The sequence below is a fragment of the Pseudopipra pipra genome, chromosome 27 (genome assembly GCF_036250125.1).
Source record: "Pseudopipra pipra isolate bDixPip1 chromosome 27, bDixPip1.hap1, whole genome shotgun sequence".
NCBI lineage: Eukaryota > Metazoa > Chordata > Aves > Passeriformes > Pipridae > Pseudopipra > Pseudopipra pipra.
Genome location: NC_087575.1, coordinates 636,534 through 653,490, shown reverse-complemented (window position 1 = coordinate 653,490; position 16,957 = coordinate 636,534). Strand labels below are relative to the sequence as shown.

The 16,957-nt window shown below is 58.5% G+C and overlaps 1 protein-coding gene across 1 annotated transcript; it reads left to right on the top strand.

The window, feature by feature from the left end:
• Positions 1-530: 530 nt before the first annotated feature.
• MYO1F (myosin IF) lies at positions 531-16,317 on the top strand. Its single transcript, XM_064637016.1, has 28 exons — positions 531-637; positions 4,103-4,240; positions 5,972-6,061; positions 6,473-6,567; positions 7,110-7,197; positions 7,376-7,465; positions 7,952-8,083; positions 8,163-8,297; positions 8,372-8,504; positions 8,835-9,031; positions 9,124-9,204; positions 9,719-9,805; positions 9,956-10,042; positions 10,402-10,569; positions 10,657-10,742; positions 11,020-11,101; positions 11,206-11,312; positions 11,583-11,681; positions 12,452-12,596; positions 12,683-12,797; positions 13,474-13,643; positions 13,764-13,909; positions 14,227-14,373; positions 14,454-14,602; positions 14,874-14,957; positions 15,081-15,282; positions 15,687-15,850; positions 15,932-16,317. Exons 1-28 carry the CDS (start codon positions 635-637, stop codon positions 16,006-16,008), a joined length of 3,297 nt encoding a protein of 1,098 aa, XP_064493086.1. The 5' UTR covers positions 531-634; the 3' UTR covers positions 16,009-16,317.
• The last annotated feature ends 640 nt before the right edge of the window (positions 16,318-16,957 follow it).

The following is a 16,957-nucleotide window of genomic DNA, read 5'->3' as shown; positions in this document are numbered from 1 at the left end:
TTCCCTGTGAGGGTGGTGAGGGGTTGGGATGGAATTCCCAGAGAAGCTGTGGCTGCCCCATCCCTGGAAGTGTCCAAGGCCAGGTTGGAGCTACCTGGGATAGTGGGAGGTGTCCCTGACCATGGCAGGGGGTTGGAATGAGATGAGCTTTAAGTTCCCTTCCAACTCAAACCATTCCACGATTCTGTGATCTCGGGATGGTGTGCCTTCAGGGGACAGAGGGGACATGGCAGTCACAACTCTCTCAGTCCTTGGCTTTCTGCCACAGCAATGGGTCATCTCTGCTCCTCAAGTGCAGCCTTTTTTATTTAAAAGACCTGAAAGAAAGAAAAGGCTCTGAGCATCCCTGGCAGACTGCACCAAGCATCCACCTGTTCACCCAGGTGAGTGGCCCCCACAACCATCAGCAGAGGTGGGGACAGTGTTGGACAGGGCCACCCCAAGGTCCCATGGCAGCAGAGCCACTCTTGTCCTCCCCACCCCCAGCAAACCCTCACGAAATGAGGAAGTGGGAGGAGAAAAAAAAAATTAGTCGCAATTTTAGTTGCAGCAGAAACACAAAGTGCTCCGGGATGGCACCAGAGCGTCGGTGACAGGAGCACGAGCACCCCCGGGGGCAGGACACAGGGACACCATGGTGAGTGCAAGAGGGGCCCTCCTGGCCCCCCCTCCATCCCCCTTAGGCACCCTGGGGATGTCACCCCCTCTTCCTGCCACCTCAGGGCCACCTCAGGCCTGTCCTGTCCTGCACCCACCGTGCTGCTTCCTGGGAAGTGCCAGGAGCCTGCCAGAGTCCCTGCTGGAGAGAGTGTTCCCAGGCTTGGGGACAGGGAGCAGGCTGGGGGAAGAGCTGGGTCAGGACACAGAGGTGAGGAGCAGCCAGGGATGGGTGCCAGTGCTGGGCGCAGGGTTGGTGTCCCCCAGAGCAGGATGGAGCCCACCAGGGGATGAGTCTGAGCTGACACAAAGTGTGTTTGATTTTGCTGTGGTACCCACGGGTGAACCTTGTGTTCCTCCCAGCCCAACTTCCCACCAGAGCTTCTGGGTTTGGGGTGCTGATGAGGTCAGTGGGGGGTGGGCAGAGCGTGGGGTGGTGGGTGCCAGCCCTGTGCCCCAGGCCAGGAGGGACCCTCTGGGTGTTTGCCCCCATGGCTGGACCTTGCCCCCTTGGCAGATGCAGGGAGCAGGGGCTGCAGGCAGCACATGGGGCTGCTGGAAGGCCAGTGGCCACATCTGGAAGTTGCTCCGGAGGCAGAAGAAGAAGATGAAAGCTCTGAAAATTAGGAAGATGCTCAGACATCGAGGGAGAGTCTCCACAGTGGGGTCACAGCCGTGTCCTCCAGCCCATGGCCTGCTCTTGGGGGGATGCTGTTCCCAGCCACCACCACCCAGACAGGAAGGGGACAGTGGCCAGGCTGGAATCAAAGCTTCTCCCACCCACGGCCGTGGCTGCCACCTCTGAGAGGCTGTTCAGCTGCTGTCCCCCAGAGACACGGCCACTGTCCCCTCCCCACCGCCACCCAACACCTGGAGATGTTTTGTGCCTTCTCCAAGGGCCGTGGGGCTGCACAGCCAAACCCCCAATCCCTTCCAGCCCCCATCCCAACCCTTGCCTGTGCCTGGCTGTGACAGTGATGTAACAGCCCTGCTGCTCTTCTCGAGGTTTCCGGTGCTTTTAAGGTGTTGCTGCTTCTGGGCCTGCCCTGTCTCAAGACAAACCACCTTGGGCTGCATCCGCTCCCTGCTCGGGGCTTACAGGTTTTTTTGGTGGTTTAGGCCTCAGCTTTGAAGAAAAACATGATGTTTTGCAAGTGCTGCTACAAGGCTGCTCCCTTCCCTGCCTCAGTGATCCTGTCTGAGCTCCAGGGGCATCCAGAGCTCCAGTGCTGACAGTCCCCATCCCACATGCCTGGGGATGCTGCTGGGCTCCTCACGTGTCACCTGCTGTGCATGGCATCACTGTTGGAGCAAAGTCCCTCAGGCACAGAGGCTGCAAAGGGCAGCTGGAAGGTCAGGGGTGGGCAAAAGCTTCTCCCTGCTTAGCATGAGGATGAAATGGTTTCCTGGAGGTGTTTGGTCCAGGCACCCTTCCCTGGGGACCTCAGCTCTCCAGTTCATCCCTAACTTCATCCTGGGGCAAAGGAGGAGACCTGGACAGAGGAGGGGACTGAGGAACTGCTGCCCTAAACCTCTAAAAGCAAATTTTGTGCCCCCACTCCCACAGGGTGCTGCCTGCAGCCCCATCCCCTGGGGGCTCACTGGGCACCAAGCTTGGGCAATGCCGTGGTTTTGAGGGATCATAATTCCTCTTCATCCTCCCCCAAGATTTTAGTGAGCCCCGGCCCTGCAAACCCCTTGGAACATGCTCAGGGAAGCCAGGCAGGCTCTATGATCCCACAAACAGGGTGGAAACACCCAGAGCCTTGCAGATGTCCAGGACAAACCCTTCATTGAAAGTGAGCCGGTGTTTTCCTTGCAGCTGAGAGCCAGGAAAACACCTGAGCTGGCCCAGAGGAAGAGGAGGTGGTGAAGGCACACACTCACCACTGACAGCTCTGAGCAGTCGTGTGACTGAAGGAGAAGCTCTGGGTGTCAGATCAAAATCTCCGAGCTTTCAGTGCAGGAAATGCTCATATTTGCCTTAATTTGGTGCCAGAAGCAGTGCCAGAGGGGTGGGATGATGGGGACACAGAACAGAGGTGTTTGGTCCCCCATGGGCTTTTCCTGGCTCTCTCCTCTCTGCCTGAAGCACAGGGTTTTGGTTGAAGCTGGGCAGCTCCTGGGGTCACTGGCAGCTCCCTGGGAGCTGAAATGGGTGACTGAGCCCACCTGCATTTTTCCAGGTGGATTTTCTAGGGGATGTTAAGATGGAGGGCAGGAACAGGAGGGGAAGGCAAGAAAAAGACTCATAAACAATAAACAGGAGGAAGAGGAGAAGCTCCCCCAGTGGTTTCAGGCTGTGTGAGCAGCCCCATTACCCCTTGGACCCCCAGAGCTGACCCAGCTCCAAAGCCAAAAGCCCCTTCACCAGCCATGGGGTTTGAGTTGGATTTGGGGTTTGGGGGGCCATGAGTGGTATTTTGGGTTGCAAAACCCAGCAAGGACGGAGGTGGACAGGGGGAGCAGCACGATGGTGCAGAGCTCCACGTCCCATGAGGGTCCCTCCGTCCCCCATCCCGATGGGTGATGAGCCCCCAAAGATATTGGGGTCCAGAGGCCTGAAATCTTGAGAGGCAGCAGGAAAATGAAGCAAAAGGGGAAGAGGAGAAAAGGGAAATGGAAAGAGTAACAGGCCAGGGGCGGCGGGGGAGAAGTGAAATCGGTGATGGAGCAGTGGGGGTAAAAGAGGAACCACGAGGGACAGGCCCAGAGGAGCCACGGGCAGGGCCAGACAGGGTGTCCCCTTCAGCACCTCACCAGGGGCCACACGGGCACCACAGCTGTGCCCAGCATGTTCCCCCTGCAGCATTGAGGGTGAGGGGAGCCCTCAGGGGAATTTCTGCACTGGGAAATCTCACCCTCCCGCTCCCAGGGTTAAACAAGGGCTTAAACCACAGCCCAGTTTTCCTGCTCTGCCCCAGAAACAGAGCTGGGCAAGTTGGAGGACAGCTGGAAAGAGGGTGCTGGTGTCGCCCTGGGCAGGGGGAAATGGTGATGGGCGACAGTGGCACCTCTGCCCTGATATGAAGAGGATGTGGGTGGGCAGAGGATGCCACCACCACCCTTCCCCTGCGTTATTCTGGTGCCCCTTTGACTCATAAGCAGAGCCTGTGCATCAGTTGCTTCCTTAGAGCTTTGTTAAGCTCTGCAAGGAGCAGGGGTGATGGTGCAGATGTGTCCACAGTCTCAGCACCCTGTCTGCTCCTTGTCCGGTGCCAGACCTGTGGTGGGGAGGGATGCAGCCAGAGGGGTGGGGTGAGGCCTGGTGCACTGGATTTGGAGCTTTGGGAGCTCCCAGCTTGGCCAAACCCCCTCATTGCACCTATTTTGGAGCCACAGCTGAGCTGGGGGCCAATCACAGCTCCCAGCAACTCCAGGGGAGTTTTGGAGCTCCACTCCCAGCAGTGGTGGCCCCTGTGACACATTCCCTGTGTCCCTGCAGGGCAGCAAGGAGCGCTTCCACTGGCAGAGCCAGAATGTCAAGCAGAGCGGTGTGGACGACATGGTGCTGCTCTCCAAGATCAACGAGGAGGCCATCGTGGAGAACCTCAAGAAGCGTTTCATGGATGACTTCATCTTTGTATCCTCCCCAGGGCAGCAGGATGGGGACAGGGAGCAGCAGGGATGGGCTCCAAGGCTTTGCCAGGGCATGGGACAAACTGGGGCTGCCCCAGTGCTTGCAGAGTGTCCTGTCCTCGCACTGGTGGGATCAGCTGGAGGAATGTTGCCATTCCCAAACTGACTTGCACTTGGCACACAGCAACCAAGACCCCCATCCTGCCATGCCCTGGGACCCACTTTGGTTCTTCCTTTGTGGCCACAAAGCCCTGAGCAAAGCCCCTCATCCGCTGTCTCCTGCTGCTCCTGCACACCTGAGACCCACCTGCCTGTGACAAGGGGACCAGACCTCGTGGCAGGAGTGACCATTGTCCCCTGTTGTGGTCACCACCCTCCCCAGTGCCCACAGTGTGGCTGCAAACCCAGGCAAACCCTGGGTGGAGCAGGAGCATCCATGCAGGCGGAGGTACCACCCCTCACTCCCACCGGTGTCAGGACACATGGGACATCCTCAACAGAACAGGGGGCAAAGCTCCCTCCCTGCCCAGTGTTGCCCTCCCGTGCCATCCCCAGCCCAGTCCCTGCTCCCATCCCAGAGCTGACACTCAGAGCACCAAGCACGAGGCTCTGTGGCTCTCAGGCCCGTGCTGTGGGTGGGGACGTGTCCTCAAGCCTTTCCTTGCTCACCCCTCACCTCCCTGGGGACGTGGCCGGCTCAGCACCACCATCCCAGCTTCCCCTACGCCCCAGAGCCCCAGGGGGCAGAGTGGGGCACGGTGGGGGCTCTCTGGGCTGACAGCAGGGCTGTCTCCTGCCCATGCCGCTGGATGTGGTTTCCCTGAAGATGCAGCTCTGTCCTTACAAGGCGATGCTGTGCTGGCCAGCCGTGACACAACCTCCTCCCCTGCAGCCCCGGGACTTCACGTGTATTTAGGGGCTGGCTTTGAGGTTGGCCTTTTTTTTTGTTTTGGAGGAAAAGGATACCCCACGCAGCGTCTTTCTTCCTTTTTTTTTGTGTTGCTGTCTGCAGGGCTCCATCCAGCCATGACTCAGCATCCTGCACTTCTGCATTTCCCAGAAAAGCCCCTCTCCTCCTGCCCTTTGGTCACTCTCCCCCTGCCCTGCTCTCAGGTGGGACAAAAATAAGACATCAAGGGTTCAAAGTAATCCCACTGGCACCACTCTGTCCCCAACCTCCATCTCCCCATGGTGCTGGGGGCTCATTCAAATCCTGCTGCTGCGTCGTTTCCAGGTGCAATTCCCTGATTTTCCATTCTCCTGCCCACACTGAGTTACCTGGGGATGCTGCAGGCAGGGGCTGAGGCAGCAGAGTGGCAGCAGGGAAAGGCAGGAGCCACAGTTTCTTCCCTCTCAGTGCCTCAGTTTCCCTGACTGGAAAACAGGGATGGGCTCCCGCTGCAGAGTGAGTGTGAGCAGAGTGTGAATTCCAGGAGACTGTGGGATGCTGGAGATGCCCCGTTTGGAGTGGATCCTCAGCCAGGCCAGGGAGCTGAGGGGATGCTCCTACTGTGCCCTGTTTCCCTCACACCACCAGGGACACCTCCAGGCTGAGGGGGCAAAGCCAAGTCATGGCAGCTTCCGAGTGGAAAACCCTCATGGCATTCCTGGTGCAGCTTCCAGGGCGTGGCAGGGACCCCAAAACCACCTTCCTGCCATTGCTCTGATGCTGCCTCCAGGGTGGGATTGGGCAGTGGGAAGGGAAAGGACACAGAGACCTTAACCTGCCACCCAGACCTACATTGGGCCTGTGCTCATCTCCGTGAACCCCTTCAAGCAGATGCCGTATTTCACCGACCGCGAGATCGAGCTGTACCAGGGCGCGGTGAGGCTGCCACGGGCTCTTTGGGTTCAAAACCCCTGGGGTGTCCCCTGAGGGTCCCCCTCCTCCCCAGCCCTTCAGCTGCTGCAGGGGTCAGTGCTCCCCAGCAGTGCTCCCCAGCACGTCAGTAACGAGGCTCAGCAGCAAACCCACATTCCTGGGAAATTCAGCTCATAAATCCACACCAAAGCAACCCAAACATGGTAAAATCCAGCCCAAGTGGCTCTGCCTGATGAGCTTCCCAGGGAGGAGGGGAGAGTCAAAAAACCTCAGACGTGCTGCTGATGAGCTCATGTTTGTGGGAAGGGACTAATTCCCATATGGGGAAAGTTAAGGGGATTTGGGGTGGGGGCTCAGGGCGGGGGGCTGGTGGCTGTTCTGTGCTCAGCATCACTGTCCCTGTCCCCTGTTTAGGCTCAGTATGAAAATCCCCCCCATATCTACGCCCTGACTGACAACATGTACCGGAACATGCTGATCGACGGGGAGAACCAGTGTGTCATCATCAGGTACTGGGGGACACTGGGCACAGCTGGGACCCCGTGTCACTGCTCTGGGACAGCATGCCCCCAGCACCCCTTCTCCCCACACCCAGGGACTTCCCAGTTAAACACAGCAACCATGTGATAGTAAGAAGTGGCTGGAGTGTCCTAGGGGGCATTGTGGTGTCTGGAGGGACCCCGATGTCCTGGGCCACTGGGTGGTCCCAGGCAGGGCCGGAGCCTTGTGCAATGCACCTTTCCGGTGGAGTGTTGCAAGGGAAATGGTCAGGATGTGGGGCAAGGCCAGAGACTTCCCCTTGAGGCTCCCAGGTCTCCCTCCTCCCCTCCAAAACCCAGCAACAAGAAATCCAACATCTCACCGAACAATGCTCTGGTCCCACTTACACCCCAGAGTGCCTGGGCAGCCCTGTCCCCAGGGGGAAGGTCACAGCCCCCAAAACTCGCTGTCACCCTCTGGTCCTGCTAAAGCATCACCCCCTGAAACCCCCCAGGGCAGGTGACTCTGGTGGGACCATCTCACAGCCTCCTCTGCTTTGGCATTTGCACAGCGGAGAAAGCGGGGCCGGCAAAACGGTAGCGGCAAAATACATCATGGGCTACATCTCCAAAGTGTCCGGGGGTGGGGACAAGGTGCAGGTAGGTCTGTGGTCACCCCTGCCACGGGGCACTTCACCTCCCAAGCTCTCCCCAGCCCCCGACCCCCCCAAAGAGCAGCCACTTCTGGGCTGGGGACATACAAAGTCCCCAACCCCAAGGCCGTGGGGCACAGCTGGATGGCCCCCACAGCTCAGACCTGTCCTTCCTCTGCCCCCAGCACGTGAAGGACATCATCCTGCAGTCCAACCCGCTGCTGGAAGCCTTTGGAAATGCCAAAACTGTCCGGAACAATAACTCCAGCCGCTTTGTGAGTGTTGCCAGGGCAGTGCAGAGGGTCACAGAATCACAAATTTAGGTTAAAAAAGACCTTTAAAACCATTAACACAGCACTGCCAAGGCCACCCCTAAACCATGTTCCCAGGTGCCACATCCACAGAGCTTTTAAATCCTTTCAGGGATAGTGACTCCACCACTGCACTGGGCAGCCTATGCCTGTGCCTGATCTCCCTTTCAGTGAAGGAATTTTTCCTAATATCCAACCTAAACCTTCCCTGGGACAATTTGAGGCTATTTCCTCTAGTCCTGTTGTCCTGTTGCTTATTACCTGGGAGGAGAGACTGACCTCCACCTGGCTTCAGGCAGTTGTAGAGAGCGAAGAGGTTTCCACATGAGCAGGGATACACATCCCGGCAATGCTCCTCACGTGGAGGGAAACAGAGGAGAGTGAGGGGGCTCGGGGGAGTGAGGAATCCCAGCAGGGCTGTGGCTCTGAGCAGCATCTGTGACGGGGCAGGGGAAGTACTTCGAGATCCAGTTCAGCCGGGGCGGAGAACCCGACGGGGGGAAGATCTCCAACTTCCTGCTGGAGAAGTCGCGGGTAGTGAGCCAGAACGAGTGCGAGAGGAATTTCCACATCTACTACCAGGTACTGGGGTGGTCAGGAGCTGCCGGGCTGGGAGGGGGAGCCAAAGACCAGGTAACTGCAGCTCCTCATTCCCTCGCAGCTCATCGAAGGGGCGTCCCAAGAGCAACGACAGAACCTGGGCATAATGAGCCCGGATTATTACTATTACCTGAACCAGACAGACACCTACCAGGTGGAGGGCACGGATGACCGCAGCGACTTCCATGAGACCATGGTGAGTGCCCGGGAAGGGGGTCCCTAAAGCCTCCGCGGCTGGGCGGGGGGTGATGGGCTCCCTGCCCTCCCCAGAATGCCATGCAGGTCATCGGCATCCGGGGCGAGGACCAGCAGCTGGTGCTGCAGATCGTGGCCGGGATCCTCCACCTGGGAAACATCAGTTTTCGGGAGGAAGGGAACTACGCCCGGGTGGAAAACGTGGACTGTGAGTAGCCAAGTAGCTCCAGGGGAGGGCGGGTGGTGATGGTCACAGAGACCCCTGGAAATGAGGGGCAAACTGTGTCACAAATTCCCTGGCAGAGGAGGGAGGCAGCATCACGTTAGAGATGGAGAAACTGAGGCAGCAAGCAAATGGCTCAACCAGGGTTTGATTAGCAAGGGGATGGATGGCAGGAGTCACTTGCTGCAATTTGGCAGAGGAAGGACCCACCCATGTCCCCATTCACTGCTGTCCTTGGCACTCGAACGGGACTGGGGGTTCCAGCCAGGGCTGTGGGTGTACAGGCAGCCCTGACCACCTCCCTGCTCTGCCCAGCTCTGGCCTTCCCTGCCTACCTGCTGGGGGTCGACCAGGACCGCCTGAACGAGAAGGTGACCAGCAGGAAGATGGACAGCAAGTGGGGCGGCCGCTCCGAGTCCATCACCGTCACCCTCAACGTGGAGCAGGCGGCCTACACCCGCGATGCCCTGGCCAAGGGGCTCTACGCCCGTGTCTTTGACTTCCTTGTGGAGGTGGGTGGTCCTCTGGGCATCACCATCTGCTCCAGAGTAAGCCAATCCCACTGCCTTGCACCTGTGGTGATGGCTTGTCCCCTCTCCCACAGTCCATCAACAGGGCCATGCAGAAGCCGTACGAGGAGTACAGCATTGGGGTGCTGGACATCTACGGCTTTGAGATATTCCAGGTGTGTGATCACAGAATGTCCTGAATTGGAAGGGACCCACATGGATCATCAGTCCAGCTCCTGGCCCTGCACAGGACACTCCAACAATTCCACCCTGTCCCTGAGAGCGTTACCCAAACTCTCCTTGAACTCTTTGCATGACCACTGCCCTGGGGAGCCTGTTTCAGTGCCTGACCACCTGCTGGGGGAGGAAGCTTTTCCTAATATCCAACCCAAACCTTCCCTGACACAACTTCAGGCCATTCCCTTGGGTTCTGTCATTGGTCACCACAGAGATCAGTGTCTGCCTCTCCTCCTCACGGGGAAGTTGTTGCTTTGCTGTAGGAGTCCAGCTGGGAATGTTCTTCCTTGCTCCTGCAGCAAGGAGAGCAGCTGGATTAGGGGTCTGTCAGACCCCAAGAAGGGTCCCTGGAGCAGCACCCAAAGGCTCTCTTGGTTGAGGTCCCTGGAATAAGCCAGTAGGGCCGAAGACAACTCAGCCCTGCTTTCTCTTTCATCTTTTATACCTTTGCAGAAAAATGGCTTTGAGCAATTCTGCATTAACTTTGTGAACGAGAAGCTGCAGCAGATCTTCATAGAGCTGACCCTGAAGGCAGAGCAGGTACAGGGGGTGTTGGGTTGAGGGGCAGCAGGGCTGTGCCAGCATCCCAATTCCTGCACCCTCCCTCCTCCCTGGCACAGCTGGAGCAGGAGGGCTGCAGTGTATCCCACGGGCTCAGGAGCCCACACAGCTCTCCCTGTGCTTCCCCAGGAGGAATATGTGCAGGAGGGGATCAAGTGGACCCAGATCCAGTATTTCAACAACAAGGTGGTGTGTGACCTAATAGAGAACAAGCTGGTGAGTGGGGTCCCCTCTGCCAGGGGAGGCTTTCTCGGGGAGCAGAGGCACCCAGGGAGCAGGGGCTGGGTGGGCTGAGTGCTGTCAAGGATGGGTGGCAGAAGCCAGTCCTGATGGGGAGCAGAGAATCACAGAATGGTTTGGGTTGGAAGGAACTTTAAAGCCCATCTCATTCCACCCCCTGCCGCGGGCAGGGACACCCTCCACTAGACCAGGTTGCTCCAGCCTGGACTTGAACCTTGACTCTCTTCTGCATCCTTAACCTAAGCTGAGGTTCAGTGTGAAACAGCTTTGACCAGCACAGCCAGGTGCAGGATTGGGACCTTTGGACACCCATGGCTTCCCTCTCCCTCTGCCAGAACCCTCCTGGGATCATGAGTGTCCTGGATGACGTCTGTGCCACCATGCATGCCACGGGCGAGGGCGCGGACCAGACCCTGCTGCAGAAGCTGCAGGCGGCCGTGGGCACTCACGAGCACTTCAACAGCTGGAGCTCGGGCTTCATCATCCACCACTATGCAGGCAAGGTACAGCACCCCAGACCCCACACTCTGCACCCCACACCCTTCACCTGGCCACCAGGGCGTGGGGCTGAGGTCCCCTCCTGTCCCCAGGTGTCCTACGACGTGAACGGCTTCTGCGAGCGCAACCGGGACGTGCTGTTCACCGACCTCATTGAGCTCATGCAGAGCAGTGAATTGTGAGTCCTGGCAGTTCTGGGGACACCCCAAAAGGGCTGGGGCACAGGGCAGCATCCTCAACATCCAGATCATAAGGGCTGATCCTGCTTTTGTGGGAACCACAGCTTCGGATGCTCAGCATCCTGCATCGCCCCACGGGTCCCCCAGGTGACATGCCCCCACATGACATCCCAGGGCTGCAGGGCTGGGAAAAGGGGGGCTCACCCACCAGCACTGACCCTGCTGAGCCTGGGGAGCCTGGCAGCTCTCACCTGGGGACTGTCACCTCCCTTCCAGCGGTTTCATCCGGATGCTTTTCCCAGAAAAACTTGATTCTGACAAAAAGGGACGACCAACCACGGCGGGCTCCAAAATCAAGGTACGTCCCACGGGCTGCAGGACAGTGGCTGCCCCTGGGTCAGCAGCAGGGTGATGGGCTCCCACCAACATCTTTAATGCTCCAGAGGTCAATCCTTGCAACAGAAACAGGCCAATGACCTGGTGAACACGCTAATGAAGTGCACCCCACACTACATCCGTTGCATCAAACCCAACGAGACCAAGAAACCCCGGGACTGGGAGGAGAGCAGGTAACATGGAGCCCACAGAGCCCAGGGAATGGGACACAGCCATGGAGAGGTGGCCAGGACTGGCTTTCCTCCAAAAACTGGTCCCTCTGAGCTGCCCACAGATCCAGGGCAGAACGAGGAGTGTGTGTAGGCACTCCATCCCCTTTAGGTGCATCACCCATCTGAGCCCCAAGAAGCTCTCATGTACATCCCCATGCAAACAGGTGCCAAAGGGCCCCAGCAGGTCCCACCGTGACCTGCCATCCCACACTGTCCCTCCTGGCTCCGCAGGGTGAAGCACCAAGTCGAGTACCTGGGGCTGAAGGAGAACATCCGGGTGCGCCGGGCGGGATTCGCCTACTGCCGGCTCTTCCACAAATTCCTGCAACGGTGAGTCACCGTGGGGAATTAATTTAATTATTTAGATAGTAATAGTAAATTTAATTATTTAGATAGTGTTTTATAAATTTAGGATAAATTAATGCAACCCCCTGCCATGGGCAGGGACACCTTCCACTAGCCTAGGTTGCTCCAAGCCCTGTCCAACCTGGCCTTGGACACTTCCAGGGATGGGGCAGCCACAGCTTCTCTGGGCAACCTGTGCCAGGGTCTCCCCACCCTCACAGGGAAGAATTTCTTCCCAAGATCCCATCTAAACCTTCTCTTTTTCAGTTTGAATCCCTTCCCCCTTGTCCTTTCCCCCTACCTGCTCTTGTGAAAAGCACTTTATGTTGCTGTGAAGTATCAGGGGTGGTGGGAGCCCCAGATATCCTTCTCTTGTACCCCAAGTTGGCCTCCCAGTGCTGTGGATCATGAAGACACAGCCAGGCAGCACCAGTACACACCTGTCTGAAGTGGGTCCCTCTCTTTATGGGATGGGGGATGGCAGATCCCCGCAGTCCAGCTGTGTCACGGCTTTTCATTAGGAAGAAACTCCTCCTTGTGAGGGTGCTGAGGCCCTGGCACAGGTTGCCCAGAGAAGCTGTGGCTGCCCCATCCCTGGAAGTGTCCAAGGCCAGGTTGGACAGGGCTTGGAGCAACCTGGGCTAGTGGAAGGTGTCCCTGCCCATGGCAGGGGGTGGCACTGGATGGGCTTTAAGATCCCTCCAACCCAACCCTGCCCGTTCCATGATTCCCTGATTCAGTGTCTCTCCCCACAGCTACGCCATCCTCACCCCCGAGACGTGGCCGTCGTGGCACGGGGACGAGCGCCAAGGGGTGCAGCACCTGCTGCGCTCTGTCCACATGGACCCCGACCAGTACCAGATGGGCCGGAGCAAAGTGTTCGTCAAGAACCCCGAGTCGGTGGGTGCCTCCCAGCCCTGCACCCCCAGGGACACTGCAGTGGGGTGTCCTGGACAGCCACACTCAGCACCCTGTGTCCCTCCCAGCTCTTCCTGCTCGAGGAGATGCGGGAGAGGAAATTTGACGGCTTCGCCCGCGTGATCCAGAAGGCCTGGCGCCGGCACGTCGCCATCAGGAAGTATGAGCAGATGAGAGAGGAGGGTAAGGCCAGGCAAGGACATGGACACCATCACCCCAGCACCCCTTTTAGGGTGTTTTTCATTAGGACAGCTCATCTACCAGAGTAGCATCCCGACTCCTAATCATGGCACTTAGGAGGAGGGGTGTGAAGAGGAACCAGACCATGAGATGGCCAGAGTCTTTTCCCACATCTTGAAGGAGGGCACAGATTTCTTGCTCTCATTTCCAGCCCTGGGAGGGGCCGTAAGACAGAAGCAGATCCTTGTGCTGTCTCGTTCTGCATTTTATTACCTGCACAAGGATGGAGAGGAGTAGCTGGGAGTCAGCGTTGGCAGAGGGATGGGAAAGCCCAGTGGTCCCTGCCTGACCCCCTACAGGGGTTTTCCCACCTTCCCAAACGTGCAGTGAAAAATCAAGGAGGAAAATCCAGAAAGCAGCTATTACCATCCCTCCTTCCCACAGCACAGGGATTTTTGAAGGCAATGAATGGGTTTCAAAGCCAGCCCGGCTCAAGCAGCTGGGATTCTTCCCATGGCATATAACAAGCCCCACTTCTTGCTGCCATGATCCGTGTGACAGATCCCACAGCTGGTTTGGCAGCTGTGAAAGAATCCCAAAGCAACTCTGGTCAGACAGGGCTCTGTGCTGGTGGCTCAGAGCCCTGTCTGACCAGAGTTGCTTTGGGATTCTTTCACAGCTGCCAGCATCCTCTACAACTTCAAGGAGCGGAGGAGGAACAGCATCAACAGGAATTTCGTGGGCGATTACCTGGGCATGGAGGAGCGGCCGGAGCTGCGCCAGTTCCTGGCCAAGCGGGAGCGGATCGACTTCGCTGACTCCGTCACCAAATACGACCGGAGGTTCAAGGTACACGGACACACCTGTGGCTTGGGATGGCCATGGTGGCTTTCCTTGGGTGTGATGTGTGTGTGGGGCAGGTGCCCCCCAGCAAACACCGCTCACCCCCCTCTCCTGTCCCTTTCCCAGCCCATCAAGCGGGATTTCATCCTCACCCCCAAGTACTTCTACCTGATCGGGCGGGAGAAGGTGAAGAAGGGCCCTGAGAAGGGGCAGATCAAGGAGGTGCTCAAGAAGAAGGTGGAGCTCCAGGCAGTGAGCGGAGTCTCGCTGAGGTGTGTCCCTTAGCTTGGGCTCCACAGGGGTGGTCACCTCAACCTCCACCGGCCTCCCCATCCCCTGCTGTCCCTCAGCCCCTTGTCCATGGTGCCCCCAGCCCCTTGTCCATGGAGGCACCAGATCATTGAGCTGTGAGGAGGAGGCTCCCCACAGGATGCTTTGCAGATGGGGCTTTGGAGGTCTTGAAGTTTTCCAGCCAAATCACCCTCTAAATTTCCTTGGGATGGACCCAAGCCCAGCAGGGCCCCCAGTGCCAGCTGGCACCAGCCTTGCCTCCTACTGACACCCCCTCAAACTGGGGTTGCTCCCCCAGCACCAGGCAGGATGACTTCTTCATCCTCCATGAGAAGGACGCCGACAACTTCTTGGAGTCCATCTTCAAGACGGAGCTGATCAGCCTTTTGTGCAAACGCTTTGAGGAGCTTACCCGTTCCAAGCTGCCCCTCTCCTTCAAGGATACGTAAGGATGGGGGCCAGGAGAGGTGACAAAGCAGGACAGGGCCCTGTCACTGTGGTCTCATGGCCCTCTCTCTCCCCTAGACTACAGTTTCGGGTGAAGAAGGAGGGCTGGGGTGGTGGTGGCACCCGCAACGTCACCTTCATCAGAGGACAGGGCGACACGGCCGCCCTCAAAGCTGGAGGCAAAACCCTTATGGTCAGCATCGGGGATGGGCTCCCCAGGAATGCCAGTGAGTGCCAGGGTACCCAGGGGGTGGCAGGGGGGGCACACAGGAGCGCTGGGGCTGCAGGGCACAGCTGGAGGCCTGGGAATATTGGAGTGAGCCGGTGTGTGCCCAACCCTGCTGGGTTTGTGTCTCACCCAGGAGGGACCCACTTCTGCTGGGGTGATAGGGCAGCACAGGGAGCTTTGGGAACAGGACAGCTGGGTATAAATGGGGGGGAAGCCCCCTCAGCTGGCTCTGAGGACAGTCACCTAACAGGGGGCTTGTGTCCCCCCAGAGCCCACAAGGAAGGGGGCAGCACAGAGCAGAGGTGGCAGCAGGGTCCCAGCACCCTCCCGGACCGCCCCACCAGCACCCAGAGGTGAGGAGGGGGGTGCCAGGGAGGGGAGACCCCAGCCTGGATCCAGCCAGTGCTGCACTCCCAGGGGGTGCAGGCTGAGCGTGGACCCCCCGTAATGCACCATCCTGGGATGGGATCTTCCAGGAGCTTGCAGGAACGGGGCACCCCAGTTCCCACAGGGTGATGGGCGGCCACAGAGGGACACCTACAAAGTGCCCCAGAAGCAGACACGGGGCCCACCGGCCACGGCACTGCCCCCCCCGAACACTGGCCACCAGCCCAGGACACGGCCCCCATCTGAGCACAACATGGATTTCCTCAACGTGCCTGACCAGGGGGTAGCTGGGTAGGTCCTGTCCCATGTCCCACTCCCTGACATATCCTCCCCTCCCACTTCCACCAGCACCAGGAGATGCTCTTTCCCCTCTGAGGAGCAGACCGAGTTGGGGCAACCTGCCTTCGCTGGCAGGACACATCTCCCAGGCTCTTGTGTATCCCAGTTCTCCCAGTCCCTGCCCTGGAAGACCCACCTGCAAGCACAGAGCATCCCATGGGTGTGGGGCAGCAGGATAGGAAGGAGGGTGCAGCACATCCTGGCCGAGTTGTCCCAGTCCCTGCACTAGGAGGACCCACCTCCTAGTAGACACGGAGCATCCCAGGGCTGTGGGAGAGCAGGGTGGGAAGGAGGGAGCAGCACACCCCCCACCCTCCTGCCCTCCCCATATGGACCCCGTTCCTCCCACCCCTCAGGATGCAGCGCCGGCGCAGTGTGAGCCAGCGGCCGCCCCCAGCCCGGAGGCCCAAGGCCCAGCCCAAGGCGGTGCCGCGGTGCCGGGCGCTCTACCAGTACGTTGGGCAGGACGTGGACGAGCTCAGCTTCAATGTGGGGGACATCATCGACATCCTGCTGGAAGGTACCAACCTCTGTCTTGCCCACCTTCTCTCCCCGCTGTGGCAGCACCACCCCTGACCTGGCTGGTTCTCCCCTTTCCCAGATATCTCGGGCTGGTGGAAAGGCCGCCTGCACGGCAAGGAAGGGCTTTTCCCTGGGAACTACGTGCAGAAGATCTGAGCTGGGCGCAGCAACCATGTGGCCGGAGGCGAGGAGGGGGTCACTACCCTCCCAGCCCACCTCTGTGAGGCTGTGCCACGTGGATCCATGGTAGTTCTCCACCAATGTTTATTATGGAGCAAGCGCTTCCCGCTGTGCTGGTGCCGACCAACGAATCCCACAGCTACTTTAGCTGGTGGCATTCCCACAGCAAGGACAGGCTCTTTGCTGCTTGTTCATACCCTGGGACTGAAACTATCATGGGATATAAATAGGATTGTTGTTAATAATTATGGTAAATAGTCAGACTCGGCAGATCTGACTCAGAAATTGGGTTTGGGGGTTGTGTTTCACACCAGTGCCATCCCATGGCTCCCACTGCCCCCATGACAAGAACTCTGATGTGGACAGACACTTACAGGAGGCAGCCCCATTCCACCCACATTAAACCCTCCAGAAGAGGTTGAATACAGAAACCAGCTCACCCAGGAATTCAGCCCAGGCATCTCCACATCCCGGCATGGCTCTGGATCACTCACAGCCAGTGGGAGCTGCCAGGGCAGTAGCAAAGCAGGACCAAGGCACCATCACCAATCCCTAATTTCTCACAGGTAAAGCTCCAAGGATCAATTAGACAAAGTCCATGGAGCTGTGACACGTTTTTCTGATGGTGGTCAGAAGAGTGCTGGGCCCCCCCAGTTTGCAGAGTAGGAGTCTCATCTATGGGGGGCCAGGGTCGATGCGTGGGGTGGAAATCACCATCCTTGGGATTCAGGGACACTCTACATCCCGAACTCCCAGGAGAGGATTCAGGAACACTCTCCACCCCAAACCCCAGGACAGTGGGACAGCTGTGGCTGTGTGAAGGGTGTTGGATGGGGGCTGATTCCGACCCAGGGCTGTTCCAGGAGGTTTGCAGCAGGGGAAGGGATGGACGGGACCGACATGTCAGGGCTCCTGTCGGCCCTCC

Bases quoted from the DNA above. Each gene is read 5' to 3' on its own strand.
- MYO1F (XM_064637016.1), top strand. The intron at 9,806-9,955 runs GTACAGGGGGTG...GTGCTTCCCCAG, and splicing joins TGACCCTGAAGGCAGAGCAG to GAGGAATATGTGCAGGAGGG. The intron at 12,597-12,682 runs GTGGGTGCCTCC...TGTCCCTCCCAG, and splicing joins TCGTCAAGAACCCCGAGTCG to CTCTTCCTGCTCGAGGAGAT.